The sequence below is a fragment of the Trichosurus vulpecula genome, chromosome 2, assembly GCF_011100635.1.
Source record: "Trichosurus vulpecula isolate mTriVul1 chromosome 2, mTriVul1.pri, whole genome shotgun sequence".
NCBI lineage: Eukaryota > Metazoa > Chordata > Mammalia > Diprotodontia > Phalangeridae > Trichosurus > Trichosurus vulpecula.
The window spans coordinates 73,626,800-73,653,257 of NC_050574.1; the positions used below are offsets into that span (position 1 = coordinate 73,626,800).

General features: G+C 42.5%; 1 protein-coding gene and 1 long non-coding RNA gene across 3 annotated transcripts; one reads left to right on the forward strand and one right to left on the reverse strand.

Moving 5' to 3' along the window:
- Window positions 1-714: 714 nt before the first annotated feature.
- On the reverse strand, window positions 715-1,767 carry LOC118838755. The gene is made up of 2 exons (XR_005009600.1): window positions 1,266-1,767; window positions 715-1,130 (listed from the first exon to the last, which is right to left on the reverse strand). It is a non-coding gene; the product is annotated as an uncharacterized LOC118838755 (long non-coding RNA).
- A 248-nt stretch (window positions 1,768-2,015) lies between these two features.
- RRAGC (Ras related GTP binding C) lies at window positions 2,016-22,775 on the forward strand. 2 transcript variants are annotated; one of them, XM_036746303.1, is made up of 8 exons: window positions 2,016-2,296; window positions 5,716-5,919; window positions 6,635-6,834; window positions 8,235-8,349; window positions 10,179-10,321; window positions 16,337-16,381; window positions 16,884-17,032; window positions 21,112-22,775. In XM_036746303.1, the coding sequence occupies exons 1-8, from the start codon at window positions 2,045-2,047 to the stop codon at window positions 21,261-21,263; spliced, it is 1,260 nt and encodes a 419-aa protein (XP_036602198.1). In that variant the 5' UTR covers window positions 2,016-2,044; the 3' UTR covers window positions 21,264-22,775. The 2 variants fall into 2 exon arrangements, with proteins under 2 accessions (XP_036602198.1, XP_036602199.1); XM_036746304.1 differs by lacking the exon at window positions 16,337-16,381.
- Window positions 22,776-26,458: the final 3,683 nt, after the last annotated feature.

Genomic DNA, 26,458 nt, shown 5'->3' on the forward strand with positions numbered 1-26,458 from the left:
AGACCAAATGGGAAGTTGAATTTTTCCCAGTACGGAAAAAAAAAAAAAAAGACGTATGGTGTAGGGGAGGAGAAGGTGGTCACTGAGGTCTAATTCTCCCTCCTACCGTATTTGACAGATGGGGGATTTTAGGCTCAGAGATGAAGTACCTCGCCTTAAAGGTGCCAGTTTAGACCAGGGATTCAGATCCAAGACACCTGACTCAAAATCCAGTGTACTTTCCTGTCCAACAACTGGAAAGGCTCCCTTAGGTGGTAGGCTCCTGCTCACTGGAAGTACTGAAGTGAGGAGATTATCTGTTAGGGATGTTGTTATAGAGGGTGTGAGGATGGATTACCTGAACTCCAGGGTTCCACCACTGTGAGAAGTCTGTTCAACGCAAATGAACATGGTTCATCTGAAGGACACCTACAGCTCATGCCTCCTGCCTAGGTGATCAAAGTAGCCAGGGGAGCACTGCCAGGCCAGATAGGATCTGATGGGATCCTTAAGCGTCTAATTGTGTTCTATCATGGTAGGCAGAAGAGGCAACCTTTTACACAAAACTAAATTAGGAATTTTTCTGACATAGTCTCAAACTTAATATGGCCAAAAAACAATCTTGATTTTTCTTCCTAACAACCAAGTCTCAAAGTAATATTTTTGGCTGGAAATAGGTTGCCTAAGGAATTGTCGATGAAATCCTGGCATAGAGGAATAACTAACCCAGAACCATTTTTTATATCCAATGTTTAGTTACTACAATCTTTTTCATTAGGGTTGGATTGATGCTGATTAAATGTTGGCACTCACACATGCACATTAACGATAACTACCCAATTATATGGGGCTTTTAGGTTTTAGGCAGAACTTTCCGCACCACATTGTTCTGTGAGGTAGGCAGGCTCAGGGAGGTGGTGACTTGGGCTTCACTCCCAGGCCACCGATTCTCCCCTCTGTCTATCTAGATTACGCACATCCTCCAACGCCCCAATGGATCTGTCATCTCAACGCGGGTAGGTACATTCTCCCAATGATGCAGACTGCAGCTCTATCACGCCCACCCATCCTGTGCCTCTCTTCTCGGTCCTCCCGTCAATCTGCCGCAAGGTGCGGAGGAGGAGGGGGGACGCCCTATGTACTCGGTGCTCCTGTAAGGGGGTAAAAGAGGGGTGGATTTGGGGGTCGGGGAAAGGTTTCTGGAGGAAATGGCCTCGAGCTGCTGAGAGTAGCCCTGGCATCTCCAAAGCTATGCCAATGGAGCCCAAACTCTTGACAGGTCTTACCAGGCAGGGAGTGGTTTTGAGCATGGTCCTGGCTGTGCTCGGCCAGGCGTCCGCGAAGGCGGAGAAGAGAATCAGCCGCAGGTCCCGACGTTCCGAGTCCAGGGCGGCTGCAGGGGTTCTCACGGTGCCCCATCTCTGGAAGGCGGTCCTGAAGGCCTTACCGACCCATTGGGCCAGCGCAGCGCAGCTTCCTCTCCTAAGGAGCTCTCCCCGTCTGCTGGGGGAAGAAAGGGGCAGAGGGGATCGAGAGACAAAGGCGAGCGCCCCTGCAGGCCCGAGTGCCGGGGACGCGCTTTCAGCCAGTGGGGTCAGAGGCCACGGCCACAGCCACAAGCGCCGGGCTGGGGGTGTGGGGAGGGCTCCCGTGGCCCCGGGCTTTCAGGCCGCGCTAGAGGAAAGGGAGGGGCAGGGGCCGAGCCAGCCCGACCGGGCCTCCGAGCTCATCCAGGGGCACCCTCCTCGTGACCCTATCCTCCTCCTCCTCTTCTCCTCCTCTTTCTCCTCCTCCTCCCCCTCCCGCTGCGCCCAGTCAGGTGACGTAAAGCACGTGACGAGGCACCGCCTACCCTGCTGCCGCAGAGTGGCGGCGGTAGCAGCCAATGAGAGGGCGAATTTCGGGCGTCGAGCCAATGAGCGCGGCGAGGGGCGGGAAGGGTCGGGGCCGGTCCGGGCGGCGGCAGCGGCGGCGGGGGGCGGCTGGCAGGCAGCGGCAGGAGGGGCGGCCTGGCCTGGCCTGGCCTGGCTTGTCCTGTCAGGGCGCAGGCAGCGGCTCCGGTACGATGTCGCTGCAGTATGGTGGGGGGGACGAGGCGCCGCTCTCCGGCAGCTACGGCGCGGCCGATTCGTTCCCCAAGGACTTCGGCTACGGCGTGGAGGAGGAGGAGGAGGAGGCGGCCGTGGTGGCGGCGGCGGGCGGAGGCTCGGCAGGGCCCGGGGCGGGCGGCGGCTGCGGGGCGGGCGGCGGCGACAGCTCCAAGCCGCGGATCCTGCTCATGGGGCTCCGGCGCAGCGGCAAGTCATCTATCCAGAAGGTGAGTCCGGGCCCCCCGCGCAGTCCCCATCGGACCCCAGCCGGGCGCAGCGGGGCAGGGGGCGGGCCCGGAGTCTGGGAGCCCCGGGGGCCGCGGCCCTGGCAGCGTCTCCGTGCCCACGCCCAGCCAGCCGTGGGGAGGGAGAGCAAGCGGGTCCGGGGGGTCAGCCCCTGCCGGGAGACATCGGAGGCAGCCCTCCTCCTCCCGTCTCCTCGGGTGCCCTCCCCTTCTCCTTTTCTTGACCTGTCTGTACCTCGATTATCCTCATCAGTAAACTCCAGGGAGTGGCCTGGATGGCCTGGGAAATCTGTGATCCTGGGGGCTTCCTCGGGCAGGGGGCCCAAGAGCTGGGAAGGAGCACCGAGGCTCTCTAGTTCATTCTACTCGTTCTTACAGAAGGGGAAACTGAGGCCCAGAGAAGGGGGTGGGGCCTCGAGTACCCCAGGTAGGCCTAGATGTCATGTACTGTTGTGTATGTCTCCGACCACACGAACCCTCAATTCGATGGCCTCCTTCTTTTGGTTCGCCCAGACCACAATCCGGGGCTCTGCTGCTTGCTACCTGTGAGACTTAGTAAGTTTGGCCCTTCGTTTTCATGCTCAGAAAGAAGGGCTTGGACTAGTTAATCTGGGAGGCACCACTTTTAGGCCCACGACCCCTAAATCCTTTCTCATCTTTGGGGCTTAGTGTAAAAAAAAAAAAACAAACCAAAATAAGGAGATGTACTGGATTTCCAAGGGAGATAGATCTCTTCTAGTTTGAAATCCTACATCTTTGGGCATATACTTAGCAAGAGCTGATTTAGGTTTGCAGGGATGACCAAATTAAATCTGCTTAGGTAAAGAATTTGTTGTTTACTTCTCTCTTGGTTTTTGAGGAGTTAATGTCATAGGGCTGTTTTGGGATGGGTGAAATGGTTATAATTATTTGATACCTGGTTTCTCTGGAGGTGTTGGGAAGGTTTTCTAGACTGATGTGAACCCAGTTATCTTTACTATGGTTGGGTTTGTGAGGAAGAAAAGGGAAGGTGATTTCTAATTTACTAGGAAGTCTCATATGCTTATAGATTTTGAATTGAAAGAGACTTTTAGAGGACATCTGGTACAATTCCTTCATTACATTCATAAAGAAACTGGCCTCCTGAGTGGTAAAGTGACTTGCCTGAGGTCACACGGGAGATTCAAACCCAGGGTCTTTGACTCCTAACTCAGTTCGATTTTCATTGTGCCAGGCTGCCACCAGACTTGCATAGATAGTCAAGCTGTGCCTCCTCAGACACACAGCTCATTGCTATTTCTCATGTATATGGTGAGGAAGGTAAGTTTGGAAATAAATTCTATATGCTGTATAGTCTTTATTTTGTAAATTTGTTTTTCGTATCCAATCCTTCCCTGAAAGTCTGCTGCCAGCCTTAAGTCTAAGCCCTTTTTGTATCTTCCTTTGGGCTAATACAATAACTTCCTAATTGGCTTCTGACTCTCGTTTTGTTCAGCACCTTGCTCTCAGCTTTATCTTTCTGAAAGACATCTTTGATCTTATTCCTGCAAAAGTCTGACTTAGGTCTGTCTTTCCAGTCTTGTATTGTGCCACTTTTGTGAACTCATAGATCTAGAACTGGACATCCAGTACCCTCTCATTTTAAAGATAGTGAAACTAAGGCACAGAAAGCTTACTACGTGTCTTGTCCAGGGTCAGACAGTGAAGGTGGGATTTGTGTCCAGATTTCCCTGACTCCAAGTCCAGGGTCCTAATCACTGCCCTGCCACTTTATGTAGAATGTACATCCTTCCTTCTCCCGGCTAGACACATGGCCATTCTAGACACATACCTTACATTCCCACCTGTGTTGCCTCATTATCTGCCTTGATATCTGCAATGCCCTGCCTTGTCTTTGCTGGTTACCTGGTGTAGTGGAAAGAAGACTGGAGTTACAGAATATACGTTTGAATCCTGACCAGAATATTGATTACCTTTGTGATCTTGCCCAAGTCCAAATTAAGAGGTTGCATGCACTCTCTTAAGGACCATGTTAATTTTGAGTTCTGTTCTCTTAAGACCTTCCAAATTGGTAAGCTCAAAGCTCAGATGCCACCTCTTTTAGCAGAAAGTGATCTCTTTTCCAAATTCTTTTGTTACTTTGTTACCTCGTTTGTGCTTTTACATTCTGTTTTGTATTATGATTATTTGTATACAAGTCTGGTCTCTCCTACTAGATTGTAAGCTCTTGAAAACAGGGACTATCTAATTTATCTTTGTAGTTCTCCAGTGCAGAGCACTGAGCTTAGTACAAAGCAGATAGAAAATGAATGAGAGGCATCCTCTGTGGGACCGTGGTAAGAGTTCTGGGTTTTCAGTGAGAGGACCTGGGTTCAAATCCTACCTCTGCCCCATACTTCTGGTGGACCTCCTTCCTTATCTGTAAAAATAGGAGTTTGGACTAGATGGTCTGTTAGATCCCTTCTAGCTCTCAGTCTATGATCCTGTGAAATGCTGAACACTTATGCTTTCAAAAAGTGCCTTCATGTTACCCCTAACACCCCCATTTGGGTCAATATTACGTTTTAGTACTATCCTTACATCGCCTTTCATCACACATGTACAAAGTGCCTGCTGTAGCTCCAAATGCCTCTTCAGTTACTGCTCATTGACTCAACCTTGAGGATTGTTACCCATTTAATTTTTTAAAAAAGGAATAAATCTTAATTTTTGACAAAATCCATTTCTTAGAGATGTTGCTTAAATTAATTTAATAGACAGTAGTATTTTAGGTTTTGTGTTCCTTAAACTAACAGAGACCCTTAAATCTCAGTGTATTGCTTTAAGTAGTCCCTAAGTGGACCTTGGCCAAAGGTAAAAATTTTCACTGTACAATAAAGTATTAAAAAGTTTCTAGAAATGTGGATGTAAAGAGTAATGATTATGCTATTAAAGTTGGGTAAAATATTGTGAATCTGGACATAATAATGGTGTGCTATGCTGGGAATCAGCAAACCTGGTTTCTAGCCCTAATTTTGCAACTAACTAATTATCTAATGTTCACCATTGAAGGCAAGGCCCTTTCATCTCTCTGGGCCTTACTGTCTCACTTCCAGGCTCTCTCCCCACCTCTCCAAAGCCTTTAAGCTCATTCTAAATGTAAAATTGTTTATTAGATCAGACTTTTAAATAGAGCAGAGAATAAGGCAAACATTTTGGAGTTCCCAATTTTCTTTGAATGGATAATCAGTAATTTAATGGGACCTCTTAGCAAAATGAAAAAGACTGGTGATTAGACCTTGCAGAAGGATCAATTTAAGCCCATTAACTTCTACTGCAAGGCCGTTCTTGCATTTCTTTATTGGTTCATAATTAATTTTTACCAATCTAGGGCTGGTTTTTGTAACTGGTGGTAAGACTGACTTTTTTTTTTCTTTTAACAGGTGGTTTTTCATAAAATGTCACCCAATGAGACCCTCTTTTTGGAAAGCACCAACAAAATTTACAAAGATGACATTTCCAATAGCTCCTTTGTGAATTTCCAGATATGGGATTTTCCTGGGCAAATGGACTTTTTTGATCCAACCTTTGACTATGAAATGATTTTCAGGGGCACAGGGGCGCTAATCTATGTCATTGACGCACAGGTAATTATGAATAATCAGATTTCATTTTCTTTTTAAATTGGTTGTAAAAGCACGGGAAGAAAAGGAAAAGATTCACTTTCTCTGACCTTTGTTTCTCAGACATTCTTTATGCTAACTGTCACTAGATTAGTTATCAGCGTTCTAAGATAGACTTAAGGAAGTAAGTGGCACATGAGGAACTTGCCAGTCTTTAGGTATGGAAGGGCAAGTGGTTGGGGACGTTTGAAATCCTGAAGTGCTGAGGTCTTTGTTGTGTTTCCTTTTTTATTGGCCCTTTATATGTCGGGTATCTCAGTACCCTGTAGTAACGATGGCAAAGTAGACTCTTAGACTAAATTATTTGTGCCCTGTAATAGATGGAGCATGTTTTCTTGTTTGCCTGAATTCAGAAACTATATAAGAATGAGTTTGAAACAATATGAGTTGTTACGGAAGAATGTGGATTCTTACCTAATCCTCTATGTACAGTGTTTGTGTGTTCACAGTGAATGTCACATTTAAACTTGTTAGAAAATTTGTAGTCAGAAAATATTAATATATTTAGTCTTGATTGGAAGGGATGAATGTTATTTTTAAAGAATTTGTGTAGTTACCAAAGTTATAGATACTTTGGGATGTGTGACTGTATTGTCTTTACAGAAAGGAAGGGGATTTTGAATCAAAGAGATAGTGATAGATTTTTATTGTGGTTCAATTCTGTGTTTCTGTTTTATAGGATGACTACATGGAGGCTTTAACAAGACTTCACATCACTGTTTCTAAAGCCTACAAAGTTAATCCAGAGATGAACTTTGAGGTTTTTATTCATAAAGTTGATGGCTTGTCTGATGATCACAAAATAGAAACTCAGAGGGACATTCATCAGCGGGCCAATGATGACCTTGCGGATGCTGGGCTAGAAAAACTCCATCTTAGGTAATTGTGTGTTCTTTCTTTAAGAACCCTGAGAAAAATGCCTGTAATTGTGTCAGTGCACATGCTATGGTTTTCTTTGTTGACGTTCCCTCCCACAGAGCCATTTTTTTTAATCTAGCTCATCCCCCTCTCCCAACCTTTATTAAGCATGATTGTAGGGAGTGTTTTATGATTTGAGTCATAGCAAAGGGATATACTTGTTTTCCTGGCCATCAAAGTCACCTTAAGTGTTTTCACTAAAACTTTTCTCAAGTAATCTAAGTCTGTATTTTTAGTAAAAAAAAAAAATCTGGTTTGGGACTTCCTTTTCTTGGTCTAATAAGATCTTCCTGAATTTAGTGCAGGAATCTCCTGCTTAGTATTTGGATGTTTTAATAGGAGATTAGTTGCAGAACATCCTGCATCTGGACCTCATTCAAAGTATTATTTACCTGACAGTCAGTCTGTTCTCAGCCTCGGCAGAAAGGGTTGAATTAAGTAGGACTGTGATTGGCAGAGAGGCTTTGAAGGGACATGGCAGACCGGGCCTTCAGGCCCTGCTGGGCTCCAAAGAATCTTGGTTCTTTTCTGAGGTGGGTGATCGCTTATGAGCTTCTACAATTAAGAGCTTTGGGAGTTTTAGTCTTTGTTAGTCCTACTACTGCAAACTGTTTGCAACTGAAAGAATAGCAGCTGTTGGTTTATGATTATTACTAGAGAGTATCTGTGAGGTCTGAGCATGACTCTCAATTTACATGTTTGTTGTACTGTGTTTTTGGGGAACATTTCTCCCCAAATTTCAACCATCTTCATGTTGCAGGTGGAATTCGTTATCTCACTATTTATTTTGCTGTTAATATTTTTTCATTTTAATAATTTGCTAAGAAGCACCTCTCAGTAAGCATCTTAACAATTAAAGGGAAGAAAAGTGCACTGCAATGTTGTCCCTCCATCTCGCATTCTCCCCATGAAGAAGGATAAGACAAGCTATCATTACATTTATTATTTAACAGATGTCACTGATGTCTTCTCTGGATTGAGCTTGCTCTTGGTTTCCATCTGCTCAGTTTTGTAATTGAGAAACCGAGCCTTTTGGATCAGATTCCAAAGACTTAGATCCATGCTCATGCACCTGCAGTCCCAAATACCTCCCTGGGCACAACTTCAAATGTACGTGGTGTGATGGTAATGTAATGAGACTGATTTCTATAAGAGCCATGTCAGAATCAGTCTCATTGGTTTATAATCACGCCTTGTACATTGGACAGTGGGGATGACAAAATCAAGTCTTCTGCTCAAGACTTAAAGATGCCAGTAAGTTGAAATTAAGTATTTTGATATTTAAAAATTTACATGTTACTGTTAATAAGATGCCGTGCAAAATGTTTTTCAGGTTAATAAAACTGGGTTGTGTTTTTCAGCTTTTATTTGACTAGTATCTATGACCATTCAATATTTGAAGCCTTTAGTAAGGTGGTGCAGAAGCTCATTCCACAACTGCCAACCTTGGAAAACCTATTAAATATCTTTATATCCGTAAGTAAGCTATTTAACTCATTATTCTAGTTGGAGGAGCATTATTAGAATACATTTTTGCATTGTCAGTTTCAGAATCGGCTCAGTTTTGTCCAAGTGGTTTTTTTTGGTGTTTTTCCATTCCTAAATAGCAGTTGCTTTTATAATTAATGAAATGCTGAGTAGAGCCTTTATATTTCTTTTAGGGGGGATGGGGAAGGGAATGAGCATTTATGTAGTGTCTGCTGCATGCTTGGCGTTGTGCTAAGTGCTTTACAAATATCTCATTTGATCCTCACAACAACCCTGCCAGATAGGTGCTATCATTATCCCCATTTTACAGATGAGGAAATTGAGGCAAAGAGGTTAAGCAACTTGCCCAGGATCATATAGCTAGTAAGTTTTTGTGGCTGGTTTTGAACTCGGGTCTTCATGAACTCCAGGCCTAACTATCAATCCACTGTGCCACCAGATGCTTCAGTTAGAACAGAAACTGTCTGTAATTAGAAAATACCTTAAAGATGTCAAAGAACTGTAGTAGCTTAAGGAAAAAAGAGGGAGAGTCTGAGCTCAAGAGTCAAGCCTTGATTCTAATGGTTTGTTGGAAAGAACACTGGGTAGGAGTGTGGGAGGCCTGAGTTAGTGTTCTCTGCCTTTCCTTGTCTGTGTAACCTTGGGTAAAGTGTTTCGCCTCTCTGGTGCTAATTTCTACACCTGTAAAATGAGTTTTGGGGATGAAATGATTTTTCAGGGCCTTTTATTGTATTCTTATAATTTCCAGCATATGTAAAAGATGATTTTCAAGCTAAAAACCTGCTCATTTTCCCCTTGAATTAAGTTAATTGCATATTATGCCTTACCTTCTACTTTGAGGAATCAGTTCAGTGAACAAGGAAGTTCTCAGTCAGACTGGCAGCTTAGCGATTATATTGCCTGATGGTTACCTAGCGATCTTAAATTGGCCAGCATGTGTATTTGGTGCATGTGGCTTAAAGTTCCAATCTTTTCGTATTTACAGAAAATCAGATTTGATTTTCTCATGGTCATTGTCACGTGCAGATTCTGCAGCAATTCAGGACTGTGAGATTGAAAATTGGGGTTATTTTGAGCAGTTTTGGACTTTTGAAAGCACAGAATGGATGGAATATTGGGGAAAATTTTTTTGTCATTCTCTCTGTGGCTTCTTCTCTGCCATTGTCTCTGAGGATAGCTGGTGGTGCAGTGGATAGAGCACCGGGTCTGAGCTCACATCTGGCCTCAGATACTTACTAGCTATGTGACCCTGGGAAAGTCACTTACTGTCTCTTTGCCTCAGTATCTTTTTTTTTTTTTTTTTGGTAGGGCAGTTGAGGTTAAGTGACTTGCCCAAGGTCACACAGCTAGTACATGTGTCAGATGTCTGAGGCCGAATTTGAACCCAGGTCCTCCTGACTCCAGGGCCGGTGCTCTACTCACTGCGCCACCTAGCTGCCCCATTGTCTCATTTTCTTAATCTGCAAAGTGGAGATAATAACAGCAGCTACCTCACAGGGTTTGAAGATCAAACCAGATAATAATTATAAGGTGCTTGGCCCAGTTGTTGGTTCATAGTAAGCCCTACATAAATGTTAACTATTCTTCTAGGAAAATAGTATTTTTTCAGTGATGGCAAAGGAGGATAAAGAAAAATTTTGTGATGTCCTTATTCTGGTCATCTAAAACAGTAAAGCAATTCTATTTGTTCACTAGCCCTAGTCATTTCAGAAGCAAATTTGGATTTGATTAAGTGATTAATGTGATTATCTCCATAGATTTTATACAAATTATGGTATTTAAGCACTGAACACTTTCCCAATTTTTGTTTTTTAAAGAATTCAGGTATCGAAAAAGCTTTTCTCTTTGATGTTGTCAGCAAAATCTACATTGCAACAGACAGCTCCCCTGTGGATATGCAGTCCTATGAGCTGTGCTGCGACATGATTGATGTTGTAATTGACGTGTCTTGTATATATGGGTAAGTGACCTATTTTTGAGGCTCTCTTCCTCTGAGATGGGGAGCTTAGAACCTTTCCTGAGCCTCGATTCCTTTGGTCTTCTCCGAAGTACTCCATAAGGCAAATTTGGTTTCGCCCATGTTATTGCAGCCTAGAGACAATGTTTCTCTCCTTTTTGAGATTCTGTCACTATATCTTGGAGAACCGCCTTGGGAGTTTTGTTTTAGTGTTTTAAAGTCTTTCTAGGTAGTCCTTGTTCTACTTAGGAAAGGTGTAAATCCATTTATTTTTTAAATGTATGTGCGTATGTTGAGGGGGAGGGGAGTGTTATTTGTAGTCATTATACCCATTAGGATCTAAATCAAGCTGGTCTGGCATTATTAAAAAAGCTTAGAATAATATACTATGTGCTAGTTCTTAATGTAACCTTCAGGCATTGGGGAATGAGAAGGTCCTAATCTTTCAAAGAATAAAGAAAAAGCAACCTGACAATTTTGGATGTCAAGAGCTTTTATATTTGGTAAGAAAACAGACTCACTCCTCCTAAGGTTAAAAAAGTGAACTTCTTTGTACATTGTCTGAATTTCTTGGGCACATTTTTGAAGTGAAAGTTCAGTTACAAAATAAAAACACATCAGCTGGTTTACAGGCTAGCCAAAAGGGTGACTCTTTCAAACTTTTGGAGGGCTGATAGGCTTCCCAGAGGCCAATGACCTCTGCTCTGTTGCAGATTAAGATTAAGGGGCACAAGAAAAGTTTGCTACTTACATAACAGCAAGAAGTGGTATTTCTATAGCGTGTGTCTCATAGGCTCGCCATGTCAGATGCGTGAGGGAAGTGCTTCAGTGCTTGCTTACTCCTGACCCACATTTTACAAACGTGGTAACTCAGGCCTAGCTTCTGGGTCTCATTTATAGACCCCCCAAGTAGGAGGATGGCAAATGGGAGCCCCCACTTGTGCTGACTCCAAGAACAGTGCTCGCTTCTTCTCGTGCCTCCATGTTCTTTGTCCTTTCTTGGGCCCCACCATGCTAACCCAAGAACTGGAGAAGCTTCTCTTCCCCCTCCTGCCTTTGTTGCCTTTCTGTCACTTTTGCCACTCTAGTCTCTGGTCTTTCCTCATGCTCATCTCTTTCTTATTTCAACCAGTTTGACTCTCCCTTTTTGTGGGTTCCCTGATCCTTCACTTTGACTTGTCTTTTCTCCACTTCTTTGACTCTCTCACCACTTGCCTTTTTGCTTACGTGTGTCCTTCCAGATGTTCTTGAGCTGACGTTGGTTTGTCTCTTCAGCCTTTTCCATATTCAGTTTTCTTTTGCCTCAGTTTTGTCCCAGTTCTTGGGGGTCGCACTCACCCATTCCCTTCCTTGAGTCTGCTTTTTGTCGTCCCCATCATTTGTCTTCCCTACCATTTACCCATGTTTCTCTTTTGTTTTTATTCCATCTTCTTAATATGAGAACTGGTATGTGTGTGTTATGTGTATGTTACATATATCGGTGTTATATACGTAGATGTATATACACACAAATACATATATACGCATATATATGCACACATATACATGTATACAGACATGTATATGTGTGTATATACTAACAAGACAAGGAATATATATGTGTATATGTATGTGCATATATATGTACACACACACATATTCCTTGTTAGTGAATAAGATTTTTGTTCTAGCTTCTTAAGTTTAAAAAAAAAGGTGAGTGGAAATAAGAGGAAATAGCCATTTGATGAGCTGTCTTATTATGGGGAGTGGGGTGGGATGTTTCTATTACTATTTGTCTGTTTATAAAATGTTTTCTGATTAAAATCTATAGTGCTAGAAATCTAGGAAAGTTCAATTCCTTTTTTGGGAATGGAGGTTAGATGAAAAAGGGGATAAGAGACTCAAGTTGTGTTTGAATGAGCTCTCAGAAGCAGTAGGTCCAAGTGACTGGTGAGTATGCTTTAGGCAAGCTGAATCAGGTCTGAGAGGAATGGCTAGAAGTGATGGTGAGAATTCTAGGGACTAAACTGATGAAAACATCCAGTTGGAATAAAGGAGGTAACCATAAGGTCAGTGTAGGATGGCCTGGAATCCAAGAGAGTGGGATCTTGGGGAGACTGGTGTGAAAAGGCCAGGAACTGGGCAGGATCCAGTAGGCTGAGGTCAGCTGTAAGGCTGAAGTATTGTGCCAGAGGAGATCACCAGGGTCTTGTATGTGGCAAGAAGACTAGGAGCCAGTTCTGGAAGGGACTGAAAGCCCCCACTAGACCTAGCAACAGGACCAGCTGAAATCTCACCTGACCAGGAGTCAAACAGTTTGGTCTAGCATCAAAGCCTGGTGGGGCGACCTGCTGGGCTGTGCCAGTGAAGATGATTTCTGGCAGTCTGAGACCTAAGCTGGCATAAGAAATCAGTATTCAGAAAAACTCTTCCCTACTTGTACAATTCTGATGCCCTGAACCAAGAGATGAGCTGGAAAGGGGGAAGTGTTAGCTAAGAAGCCTGGAGAAGAAAAACGTTGAAGGAGAAGGAGGGAAAGAAGGTGGTGGAGCTGGAGATAGCTGTTTTCCCTTCCTGAAGGGCCCTCCTGGGATGTTTGAGTTTGTTGTGAAGGGGAAACTGCTGAGTCATTAACAGAATCTAGAAGCATTCTAGAATGCATTGTTACAGACTTCGAGCCTGAAGGACCTGACAGACTATTGAGTCTGACCCTCTCATAGAGGAGGAAACAGGCTCACAGAGGGAGCTCCAAGGGACTTTCCAAAGCTAACACAGGTAATAAGTGTGTGAAGCAGCAACCCCTAAGTCTAGTGCCACCCCCTGTGGCATCTAGCTGCCTTTGGTCTCCATCATTGGAGACAGGTGGGATTTGAAATCAGGAAAACCTGAGTTTGGATCCTCCCTCAGACGCTTGGACAGATCAGTTAATCTCTCTTGCCTCGGTTTCCTCATCTATGCATTTTGGATAATAGCACCTAGCTCCCCAGGATTGCCAGGAGGACCAAAGGAGATAATCTTTATAAAGTGCTTTGCAAACCTCAGAACACGATATGACTATTATTATTGTCATTATTATTATTATCACTATATATTATTGGAGATCTTCAAGTGGACCATTGGCTAGGGACTCGGGTATTAGTTGGACTGAATGACCTCTCTGGGCCCTTCCTGTTCAGTTTTTGAGATTTCAGTGAATCAGAGGTGCCTTCTAGTAAAAGGAACTTCACTTTTTAAAATTTGTCGCTTTGTGTTTTATCCATATCCCCTGGAGCCACTAGTAGTAAACTTAAAGAAAACTTTGGTCCTCATTTGGGAGATGGCAGGGAAGGTGAAGCTGGGAACCTTTGCACAAGGGCTTGGGGTTGAGAAGAATGCTGGCTGGAAGCAAGGGTGGTGTGAAGAGCAAGCAGGACAGATCTTTCAGGCCTATAGGAGTGATGAAAACAGGAGGGTAGGAGGCTGCCTAGGCCTGGGGTAGAACTTTGGCAGCAAACCCTGTGTGGCACCACACAGGAGGAGAAAAAATAAAACCAACAGGGCCGCAAGATCATTAAATTAATTTGCTCCCTATGTGTGTTTGGTTCTTGATTTGAGTTTTTCTTGTTGTTGGCCATTGGTGCCTAATTTTGACGAATAATCAACATTTCTGGTTTAAGGCAGAAAATAATCAGCAGATTAGATGAGACATTTGATTTTGACAAGCAAAGTAGTTTTTAATCCCTGCAAAGGCTGTTATGCATTGGTCAGAACTTTTCAACATCTTCATGAAACATGTGCAGATACTACCTTCTTTAAGTTTTTTTTCCTACTTAGTCCTCTACCATGTATCAGTGTTTCCTAAAGTAATTTGTCCATTGAATGCTTTTGGGCTTGAAATATATTGAAAGAATTTGCAAATGCTGCTCTGGTGGTCCTGAGGATATGGAATATGCTGAGAATAAACGAATAGGGTACAGCAGTAAAATTGAGGAATAAAACAGAAGAAATTAAACCTTTACCTACCTACAGTAAATGCCATACAGTTTTTGATATATAACTTCATATTTAGTGGTTTAGAAAGGAAAAAATTTTTTCTTATTTCCATTGTTTTGGGGAAGTGCCAAAGGGTGTTTAGGTTTAAATATTTCGTATTTTTTTCTCCCCCATTTCTTTTCTCCAGAGATCAGGACAGGTCATTGTGAAAGCAGTGGTTGAAGCCTATTCAAGCACATTGTAGCTTTACTTTTCTGATGAATTTATGCTTATGAACCATCATAGGATTCAGAGTTCCCTGAATGCTGTATTTTAGAGACACTGGAAGTATCTCTAGCACATTTTTACTCATCTGAGTCTGTAAAGTACTTGCTAGGACTCTCCTTATTCCCATCTTTTCTTCACTTTCCACCAGCATTTCAACCCAAGTCCAAATAAGTTGTTGGTGTTCAGTTGTTTCAGTCATGCCCAACTCTTCGTGACCCCATTTGGGGTTTTCTTGGCAAAGATACTGGACTGGTTTGCCATTTCGTTCTCTAGCTCATTTTACAGATGATGAAACTGAGGCAAACAGGGTGAAGTGACTTGTCCAGGGTCACACAGGTAGTGTCTGAGGCCACATTTGAACTCAGGAAATCTTTTTGAGTCTTCCTGACTCCAGGCCCACGGCGCTGTGTGCATTATGGCGCCACCTAGCTGCCCTCGAAAACAATACAAATACATTGTAGTAGGAGGTTAAACTCGAGGTAACTAAAATTGCCAGTTTTGCAGGAGTCTGTGGAATATTGTGGCCAGAGCCCTTTCATTTTCGTTGACTACACAACAAGATGACAATAGGAGAAAATATCCTGGCCCATGTAGTTGTTATATCCTTTTCCCCTTATGACATTTTGCTCTCACTTTGTAACTTTAGGTTTGTAGTTTTAGCACCTAAGAGGTGATTTGTGTTTATTGAATTTGGGGTGTGCTGTCACAAAACGGTGATGCCTCACTTATGGTCACACAGTCTGATCAGTAAAGCTTTTGCTTGAGATCCAGATAAGTATGTGTTTCTTCTTTAAAAAAAATCACTTTGTATTAAGCTGGCTAAACATAGACAACGAATACCATACTTAAAAGATGATGTTTGCTAGTAAGCCTTTTAAAGAAAGAAATACCTAGATACAAATCAGTACATGGCTTCAGGACTTCCAGCGAGGTTGGGATCAGAAACACTTGTCACTGTCACTGTTCAGGACTTTTGTCTATGGGTCCTTTGTCTGATGTGATCACTTTTCTAAATGCCTTCTTTCAGATCCTGTTGATAGAATCATAGTATATAATGTTCAGCTCACTTTTCTTCTGTTCCATACGTAGAAGCTAGAAGAGAACACTCTATATGTTGTATCAGCACCCAGAACATAAAATAGATTCTTGCTAATTTCCCTCTTTCCAGAAGATACTTTTCTATTTTACACTTTAAGAAAAATGAAATTTTCCCTTTCTTCTCCCCTTTTCCCCTGTTGGTAGCTGGATATGGGGCAGCTAGGTGGTGCAGTGGATAGAGTGCCAGGCCTAGAGTTGGGAAGACCTGAGTTCAAATCCAGCCACAGACACTCAGTAGCTGTGTGACCCTGGAGAAGGCACTTAACCCTGCTTGCCTTGGTTACTTCATCCGTAAAATAAGCTGGAGGAGGAAATGGCAAACTACTCCAGCATCTTTGCCAAGAAAACCCCAAATGGGGTCATGAAGAATTGGACATGGCTGAAAAAGCAACAGCAAATGACTAAGCAACAACAGCTGGATATAATTCAGAAGTTACATATGGCATTCTTTAGCAAAGGGTTAGAGACCTCCAACTTTTATGTTTCCTCAGCCATTGAGAGTTTGAGAAATTATTTTCAGAGACTGTATCACCTACCATGGAATGATTTTAAATGATACCTTTTAAGTGAGGCTTTTTAAAAAACATTTAATTAATGTTCTTCATCTCATATTTGGGATACTCTAATATGGTGTGAGGGGGAAAAAAAATCTATTTACCCTTGAACATAGAATTTCTCTCAAGGGAGTATGTTTTCTCACAGGGTTTCAGATCCCAGAAGTGACCTGAAAGAAATGGGAAGGAGAGGGTAAGCATTTGAGCCAAATGTGTAGGAATAGATTTAAGGCATATAGGAGCATGAACCTATTTGGTGAGATGTTTCAGGGGCCACACACATTGCTGCCATCCTCCACAATCCAGTGTATAGCCTAGAAGTGATGAGAGTTGTGTAGTCTTTTGTGATCATTCCTTTGTGAACCTCACACTAGATTAAAACCTTTTCTATGTCTGTGTCTACTAAAATCAAAACGCACTAACTGGCTTTACACAACCAGTTCTGAGATGGGGAAACTTGACACTGGCAAAATGCTTTGGGAAATGAGGTACCATGTGCAGCAAAGTCAATGTTTCTCCTTTTCATATTCATTCTTATTGAAAGCCATTAAGGGCATTGCGATGAAGCACTTGTCATGTTGTATATTTCTGTGTAGGATAATGATGATTTATAATTTAACTGTATTACAGGTGAAGGTTGGGTATTTGGAAATCTGATTGGGAACATGTGACAAAAAGTTCTTTCTTTTAAATAGGTTAAAGGAAGATGGCAGTGGAAGTGCATATGATAAAGAATCTATGGCAATTATCAAACTAAATAACACAACTGTCCTTTATTTAAAGGAAGTGACAAAATTTTTGGCACTGGTCTGCATTCTTAGGGAAGAAAGCTTTGAACGTAAAGGTAATGGCAACTTTTTAAAAGCTATGTTTATGTAAAGTCCTTTGTTTTACTTTATTTTCCTTTGACTACCACAGAAAATAATAATGGAATGTTATGGACTTGTTATGAAAAATGAGTAATCCCTAAATGAATAAATAAATGAATTAAAGAGCAAAGCATTGTGCTAAACACTAGGAATGCACATACAGAAGGGAAGATGTCTCTTCTCCCAAGGAAGAGTTCTGTTTTAATGGAGGAAGCAACACATAATCAGGAGTGGTAGCTACAGAGGGTCACTTTGGTTTGGAAAGTTATAGGAATGGTGAAGAATGAATAGATTGACACATTATTTTCAGGAGCAGTGACTGAGTTGATTTGATTATGGTTTCTGAAATAGAAGGGAGAAGTTGGGGGGGGGATAGGAGTGAGGGTAGAGCCATATGTGTGTATGTGTGTGCATGTGAGATGTCAGGGTAGGCAATGGGAAGCCTGGGAGTGATTTAACTTTGGATTTCATCATATGTCCTCCCACCCCTCCAACTAAATTTACTTTAAAAATTATTTTAATCAAATTAATTGATAAGGTAAGTCTGTGTTCAACACACAGACTGTGTTGGAGTGAGGGAAGGATGGGAAGTGTGATCCAAATGAGGTAAGTGCCAAATGTCAGGACCATAAAGAACCTCTATTAAATGCTTAGCATCAGTCCATAGATTAGATGATCAACCAAATGCAAAGAGTTGAAGTTGCCTGTCCTGTTCTCTTACTGAAGGAGTTACCAATAATTGCACTCTGAAAAATAGAGTCAAAACCTCAGAATTGAATGGAGCCTTGGGGACAATCCAACCCCATGCTAGATTCTCCTCTATACCATGTCTGATACCTAGTCTCTGCCTTGCTATAACAGTGAGAGGGAATTCACTTCTTAACAAGTGAACAAGGAAGCCTGTTTCATTATGGAATACTTCCAAAGGTTGGAGAAGTCTTCCTGCCGGAGCCAGACTCACTTCTGTAATTTCTATCTGCTCTCCTCTATAGGACAACCCTTCAAGTCCCCGAGACACTCTAGTAGCTCAAATGGTCCCTAGTTCTCAGTTCGACATGTTCCATGATTTCTCGTCCCCTTATCATCCTGGTCACTTTCTTTTGGACAGGTTCCCGTTTGTCAACAACCCTCTGTACTCAACCCTTCTCAATTCATTGCAGAAGTGGGGGACGATGGGTGTGGAATTGTGCATATACTACAAGACAGAGTTGATGTGTTGGTTAGTTTTACTGAATTAATTTTTTCCCTTTTATCTCTGTTACAAAGGATGCCTGATGGGGGAGGGATACAGTAAGAAATATGATTGTGATGTAAAAACAAAAGGTATCAATAAAAAAAAGTCAAATTAAAAAATAGCATGTTGAGAACTGAACACAATATTCTGGCTATGACCCAACCAGCATGTGTAGTACAGTTGGATTATTACCCTTCTTGCTGGGGATGCTATTAGCTTTTTTGGCAATGACTGTAAATAATACTGAGCTTATGATCAAACCATGAATCAGTCAACAAACATTTGTCAAGTGCCTGCTATGTGTAGGCACTGTTAATCCCCTGTTGGGGATACAGAGACAAAAATGAAGCAGTCCTCCACCCTCAAGGAGCTTACATTTGATTGAGGGAGACGTACATAAATAATAGATGCAGAATAGACAGAAAGGTAAATTTTTTGGGGAGGGTGCTAGCAGCTGAGGGGTCTTCATGTAGAAGATGTTGCTTGAGCATTGTTTGGAAGGAAACAAGGTACTTGTTAGAGGTAGATGTGAGGTGGGGGCACGTTCCAGGCGTGGAGATAGATAACCAATGGAAAGGCTTGGGAATACATAGAACTCTTTTTGGACCTGCTGCTAGCTGATGTCTTTCTCCATCCTCTTCTGGGGCAATTAGTTTCCTGTAGAGTTTTACATTTGTTCCTGTTAATTTTCTTCATCTCATAGTAATTTTAAACAATCCATACAAACACTCATGATCTTTTTCAGCCAAAGTGGTTTGCAAAACTAATCAGCAAGTAGTAATAATATTAACTCCTAACACTTATATAGTGCTTACTTGTTATGTGCCAGGCCCTGTGTTAAGCACTTTATAGTTACTATCTCATTGGATCAGTGCACAGTTCTGTCCGCAGTTCTGTCATGTTCCTTTGGGAATGTGAATCTAGGGCTGGAGTTGTGATGTAGAATTTGGGAATCAGAGAGTAGATATCTTGTTGACTGTCATTGAGCGAGTTTGCTGTAAACTAGCAGAGGTTCCCACTATGGCTGTCATGTGAGATAACTCTCCATAGCACATTAAGATTTAGAAATCCTCTTCCTCGTGAGACCTTGGGGAGGTGGGGAGTACAAAATGCTGTTACTACCATTTTATAGAGGGGTCCAGAGAGGAGAGGTGATTTCAGGGAATCAGAATCAGGACAACGGAGACCTCTAATCAATCTGCAGCTGACCAAAAACCCCCTCTACAATGCATCAGCAAGAGGTCATCCAGCCTTTGCTTGAAGATACAGCACTAGGGAACCTGCTGTTCTCCTGAGTTAGCTTTTATGGTTAGAAAGTTTTTCCTTATTCTCAGCCTAAATTTTCCTCTTTGCAGCTTTAAAGTATTTTTCCTTGTTCTGCCCTCCAGGTCCAAGAAAAGAGCCTGATCCCTCTTCCCGGTGATAAATAGGCCTTTAAATATTTGAAGGCAGTTGTCACGTCCCTCTCATCTCTTCTCAAGTCCTGCATCCCCAGGCTCATGATCACTATGACTCGGCAGTGGGAGGACTTGGAGAATTGCTGTGCCCAAAAAAATTCATTACATTTCAGCCAGTCTGGTGACCACTTTTAGCTTGACCGTTCCACATGTCAAGCACAGCCGATCGCCAGGCCCGTATTTTGCCTGAATCAAATAATTAAATAACAATATTGGTAACAATTATTTTGGCAGAATTTAATCACTCCAAGCGTCATCTAACTGGGGCTGGCATTAATGTTCTTCTATAATTGTCGTGTCTGAGTTACTGTCAGTGAATGATTTAAGCATAGTGTAGAATCTAGCTCATTATCACTGGGTCTCTTGGTTGATTTACTTATGAAATTCCTTCTTGCTACCCTGGAAGAAGATGATTAGTACATATAATTGAAGGTGCATGTGTGTAATATGTAATCATGCCATTAGCCTGTCACATTTGGGTTGGACTTTTGTGTTGCCCCTAGCTTGTTCATGAGTTTTCTGAAAAAAATTAAGCTGTTCAAAGGCAGTGTTTTGCTTTGAATTAAATTTTTTGATACCTTTTCTTTTCTTCAATCTCTGAGCCATACCTGGTAACAAAGAATTTTTTTTTTAAATCATAGCTAGTAAGTGTCTGAGGCAAGATTTGAACCACCCATAGTTCTCCAGCTCTGCACAGAAGGGAAGGAGATGTACTTTCTCGGCTCTTCTCCAGCGCCAGGCTTCTTCAAGCTTCTTTATATAATTATCCAGCATTCAGGGTGGTTTTCATTTTTGTCTTTTTTGGTCTTTTTTGTCTTTCTGCTTAAATTGTTATGGTCATTGTGTATATTGTTTTTTCTGGGTCTGCTTGCTTTACTTTCTGTCAGTTCATAAAGAATTTTTATTGGAAAAACATACCAACATTTTCAGTGTTCTCCAGTGCTAGTGAGCTTTAGGCTTAGCATCCAGGGGCTATCAAGTATAGAAAAGGGTTTTCTAGTTGTTCAGTGTTTGATAAGAATAGCTCACTTTTCTAAAAGTGTACAAACCAAAGAATCCCTGTTTTGTTGAGCCTGTGATTTGCCTGAGGGAGTGACAGCTGGCAGAGTGGTGGGGCCCATGTGATTGAGAAGCTGACCATCTTCTGTGAGTCTGGCATATTTATCTTACTCTGTTTTTAAAATAGTGACCCCTGGCACATCTCTGAAATAGCAGACAAAAGTATCTTTGGGAATTTTTCTTTTGGGTGTATGTGCTTTTTATTCATCTTGCTTTTTTTCCCCCCTCCTTCTTCCAGATAGAAGTTTTAGCAAGCAGTTTCATAATTGGCATTTAGGAGGAATCTTCTCTTTTCTTCTTGCAGGTTTAATAGATTACAACTTCCACTGTTTTCGCAAAGCGATTCATGAAGTTTTTGAGGTGGGCGTGACCTCTCACAGAGCCTGCAGCCATCAAGCCAACCCCTGTGCCATGAAAGCAGTAACTCACAATGGCGCACCGAGAAGTGCCGTCTAGTGGGAATGTGGGCTGAGGAGCTCTTCCCTGGCCCTTTCTCCAACTTTGAGTCAGATGCCGTATGTGACAGGACCGGCAATAGCTGGGGTTCGTGGGAATCTGGTACCAGTTCCAGTGGATAGAGGGGTTTATTTTCTGATTTGGATAAAAGCCCCTTCAACTGGTGTTGCACAACTGAAGCTACTGTGTTTCTTAAAAAACAAAAACAAAAAACAAAAAGCAGAAAATGAAAAAAAAATACTTGAGGCCACTGAAGTTTAACATTGGAAACTCCAGGTTTTTTTGAGTGTGTGTGTTTCCTCTTTTGAGTCCTCCTTTAGTAGTTTGAGTATATCAGACTTGGAGACAAAAGCAAGTTAAACTCTTCCTTTAAATGGAGTTTCAGTGATTGCCAGTTGAGTATAATGGAAAAGACAGACTTATCCCAAGCTTCACCTAAGTTGTCATTTGATTAGTCTAAAATACCCTGCCTTGCTTGAGTGCTAACACTGCCTCTCCAATTCCAATGGTGGACACCACACACTGAAAACCAATCCACTAATGCACTTGCTCTCTAATTCAGAAGACATACAGTGTGATTGCATCGAGAGACATTTCACTATTCTTTCTTGAAGAAGTGCAAGAAAATTCCAACCCTTGTCAACTGGAATGCAGGGCTCAGCTATAGTCACCCATCTCTCCAAAGTATTGAGAAAAAAGCTTTGGGACTAGAGAAATTTCGCACTTGAGTTTTGGGCACCAAAATGGCTTGTTTCTCTCTCCTGAAGATGACAGACGACCACAATTTTCACTTTCACGATCAGGATTTAATGTAACCAAGGGAATATTTTTAACTTGACTTCATATTTCACTCTTCTGAGGAAGAAGTGTTCATCATGTCATGAAAACATTTAGCTCACCCTTCCTTAACCTTATTCTAGCTACCCTGATATGAGCAAAAAAAAAAATATATATATATATATATGTATGTATATTTTTTTCTCGGATAATAGATGTCTGTATTTCCAGCGGCTGTTGTTTGCCAAACTGCTCCAGAAGGCATCAATAGCTTGTAACATGCTGGATTCACTTGGGTCTGTTTGGGAATGGGAGAGAGAGTGTGTGGTCCCAAGCCTGTGTTTGGTTTACATTCTTCGTCTCCAGTATTCTGACACCAAGTGTCAAATGTGGTACTTTTCTTTACCCATGATATTAATTTTTGATTGTTTTCTTGATGGTGGTTGAAATCTTTTCAGTTGATTGAAATTTGCATATTGTTTTCCTCCAGATGCCCAATAGTTACATGTTTAAAAGCCACTGGACCACTTGAGTACATAAGTGCCACTGTTATATTAAATCTGTATATTAAGTTCTGTAAGCCTAACAGTGAGACTTGGAGTGCTTTCTGCAGACGATTCTGATTGTTGAGTATTTACATGGACCATGGTGATATCCAAAAGAAAAAATGCTTTTATATTTATAGATTCTTTCACTGAATTATCAAATGGGTATCAATAAATGTCTTTACTCCAAGACCTGGTTTTCTAATTGCATAAGATGGAAGAAGATGGGGTGTCCACTCACCATGTTCCCTTTGTCCAAGAACACCATGAGCCTTGTGGCTCTTTGTTTCCTTTCCAGGTACCTGAGGCTAATGCTGTGGAGGCTGTGCACCTAGGCTGCCCACTCGGGGTCCACAGACGATTCCCTTGTACATTATTCCTCTGTATGATAGGTTTTTGTGCTTGTTAGATTGAGTGTTCAGACCGAGAAGTTTCCACCTAAACACACCCAAGGCCAGAAGGTGCCCTTAGTTTTGGAGTAATCCTGCTTGACACTTATTTTGGTTTCTATTCCATTTTGTACCAGCTTCTTTCATTCACAGGTGGCAGATCACCTGGGTTTCTATGGGCAGACGATGATAGTCATTTGGCCTTGACCTTCATCCAGACCTTTTCAAGATATGCCTGTGAGGAAGGGAAGCAATGTGAAAATGGGCACAATTAGCCTTTGTTTTTTTTTTAAGCCACTTTTTCATAACTACTTCCCCAATCTACTTTCTCTGGTACCCAAGGTATTTGTTACTGACTCTTAAGTCTGTTTGTTCATCAGGGACTGGAATTATTCCTAGGATGTTACAGAAGCAGACAGTTTCAGGAGAAGATGTTCTGTCCCTCACAGAAAAGGGCAGTCTAATCAGATTTGATGTTTTAAGTGTTTTTTGCCAGGGATATTGTATGGAGGATTCATGCGTTTGGATTAGCTTAGGTGGCCTTGAAGGTCCTTTCTAGCGTTGTGGGGCTATGATTCTATTTGACTACGCAGGTGAAGCAAGCAGATAAGAGAGCCAGCTTTTTAGGCTGTAGCTTGGGCTACTTTGGCAGCTTGTAGTTTTAAAACAGTGCTGGCTAGAAGGCTCCTAAGAATATGAGATATGAGAACTGGCAGAGACCTTAAAGATCATTTAGTCCAACCCACTTATTTTACAGAAGTGACAGTGGATCTCATATAGGGGAAGTGACTTTCCCCAAGGGTTAGCCACTAGTTAGTGGCAAATACGGAATCATCTAGTGGTAGAAATTTTCTCTTATTGCTGCTGTGAAGTATTTAGAATTTTTTTAAACCTGTAGCATAGGGTCTTAGAAATTAAACTTTTTAGGGGCAGGGTGAAGGAGAGGGGAAGGAGTTAGGTTGAGGACTGAAAGTTGTGCCTGATTTGAGTATCTGGAGAACTGCTGGGGAAGTATTAGGTTCAAGAGGCTAGTGAATATGCTTTTGGTAAACTGAAAAGGACTGAGAAATAGGTGGAGTGAGAATGGTCAGAGCCCTGGTTGCCCCGAGTCGATGTGAAGGTGGTGATTGCAAGGCCATTGCAAAATCGTCTGAAACCCAAGAGTAGCCTTTTCAGGAGCCAGATTTTTGAAATGCTTTCCTTTCTCTGGAGAACAGGGACTTGGGTAAGATCTAAAAGGGCTGGGTCACCTACATAGTAAAGGTTTGATCCGGCCTAGAGCCAGAGGAGAGGGGCAAGGGGTTTTTGCCCATGAAGAGTAGCCTAGGAAGTCAGTTCTGGAAGGGTCTGAGACTCTCACACGACCTAGCAAGATGGTATCAACTCAAATTTAGTCCTCAACTAAGAGCCTGAGAGCTTGGTCTGATGGCTAAACCTGACTGAGGTGAGAGAAGGAAGAAGACCAAGGCCAGTGAAGGCTCGCTGAAACCCAAGTTGGCATAAGAAAGTTCTTCTCAGCTTGAATCTCAGAGAAAGACTAGATGCAGTGAAAGAGGTTAAGCCCGTACTGTTGCCAAGGAGATGGGAGGGGAGTGACAACAAGCGAATAAGGTTAGAGGACTTTGTGGGCAAACCACTGGAGGGAGCAGAGCACTGGACTGTCCTCTAACACCCTGATGGGTGTTTATCTATAAAATTGGCATGAGAGAACCCTGCTACCTCCGAGGGAGTTTGGCCAATAATTAATATAAATTCTTTTTTTTCTCCACTAAGGTACTTTGGACAGATTACATTATGTCTGCCTTCCCTTTAAATTAAACCACAGCTCCAAAGGAGCAAATTTCCAGTAAGTGATGTTGCTATGGGTATTTGGGTGATAATTTCTCGTTATTTCAGTTTGCTCTGAATTTGAGTAGAGAAAATAATTTTTTGCCAGTAATGAGCCTTGTTGATGAGGGGGGAAGTGGTGAGTGTAACATTTTTGGCTGTCCGTACAGTTCTTAACTTTCTTACAGTTTTCATTTACAGGCTTAGAACCTCTGGAATAGACCAGGGAACAGCAGCTTAATTAGCCTTCGTAAATCTAAGCACTGCCCACTTGTGTCACTGGCAGACGCAGGATAAAAGGGTCTCAGGAGAAGGAAAAGGGGAGTCTCGGGAAAAGAAAAGAGAAGAAACGTTTCCCTGCCTCTGGACTGGGCTTAAGGGTGATGTTCCTTCAGTAAGGACGGAGCTGGATGCGCCGAGGTCCTCCAGCTCTGCCTTCATTCTGAGTCTGCACTTCCTTTTTGCCACTTCACCTATGCAGACATAATAGTGTTTGATGAGAGGAGCATGAATCAGCCATCTACAGCGTTGGACTTGGAGTCAGGAAGACCTGAGTTCAAATTCCACCCCAGACACAATAAGCTGCTGTTTTGACTCTGGGCAAATCATTTAGTTTTTTTGAGCTTCAGTTTTTCTCCTCAGTAAAATGAGGGGGTTTGTACCACATTTCTAGGGTTAAGGATCAATACTGATAATTGCCCTTTATGTGGTTCTTCAAGGTTCACAAAGAGGTTTGTATATGTTATCTTCTTTGAGCCTTGCAAATCATCCACATGTTCTAGGTGACGTGCCCATAATGCAGTAAATAGCAGAGTTAGGCTTCAAACTCAATTCCTCGGACTCCGCTATACCCTGGCCTCAAAAAGGCCACGACCCTAATTCTTGCTCTGCTTCCGTACTGAGGTGGTTCTCTTGGCCTTGGCTTTAGCCTCAGAGTCTTTTCACCACCATTGGGATGCAGAGAGATTGCTGTAACCCTGCATATAGGAGGATGCCTTCCAGAAGGGAGCACAGCAGGATCTAGAAATGTGGTTTTATACTAATTGGAGCTAGACAAGATGCTGAAGATCATCGAATTCCACTCCTGTATTCTAAAAAGGAGGAAACTAAAGCCTAGAGGTTGTGCCTTTACCAAATTTAGGTCAGCTGTAATCAGAAGGCCCGTTTCACTTCTCTTGTGGGAGAATGACTCAGGAACGCCCTGTCATGTGAAGCAGCCTTGAGGCCACCAGTCTGCCTTCATCCTGTCTAGGACTCGGAGTTCTGGTCAGTATTGCCTGCTTTTATTAGGGTGCGGAAGTTGTAATGAAGTTCTTCCCACTATCTCTTGGTTTGGCAGATCCCATCCTGTGTCCCTTCCTGGAGCTTAAAGCTACCTTTTGTCCAAAATGATTCTTGTTCTGTTCCTTACTTCTCAAGTAATAAGTGTTTCCTGGGTTCAAAGCACTCTGCTGGATATTAATGAAGAGGTGATATATTGGAGGAGAAAGAGTAGCTTTGGACGTTGAAGAGCAGCATAGTGAAAAGAGCACCTGATCCGGACTTGGAACCTGGGTTTGAATCCTGGCGTTCTCATGGTCAGCTCTGTGATCTCTGGTCCGATGAGCTCACCAAGCTTCTCCCTGCCTCAGGTTTCTCCTGTGTACAGCGAGGGGGT

What these genes read in the sequence shown, in the direction of transcription:
- RRAGC (XM_036746303.1), top strand. Translation starts at nt 2,045, where the DNA reads ATGTCGCTGCAGTATGGTGGGGGGGACGAGGCGCCGCTCTCCGGCAGC. An exon ending in CTAGAAAAACTCCATCTTAG is followed by an intron (nt 6,835 to 8,234) that starts GTAATTGTGTGT and finishes TGTGTTTTTCAG; the next exon opens with CTTTTATTTGACTAGTATCT. An exon ending in GACGTGTCTTGTATATATGG is followed by an intron (nt 10,322 to 16,336) that starts GTAAGTGACCTA and finishes GTTTTCTCACAG; the next exon opens with GGTTTCAGATCCCAGAAGTG.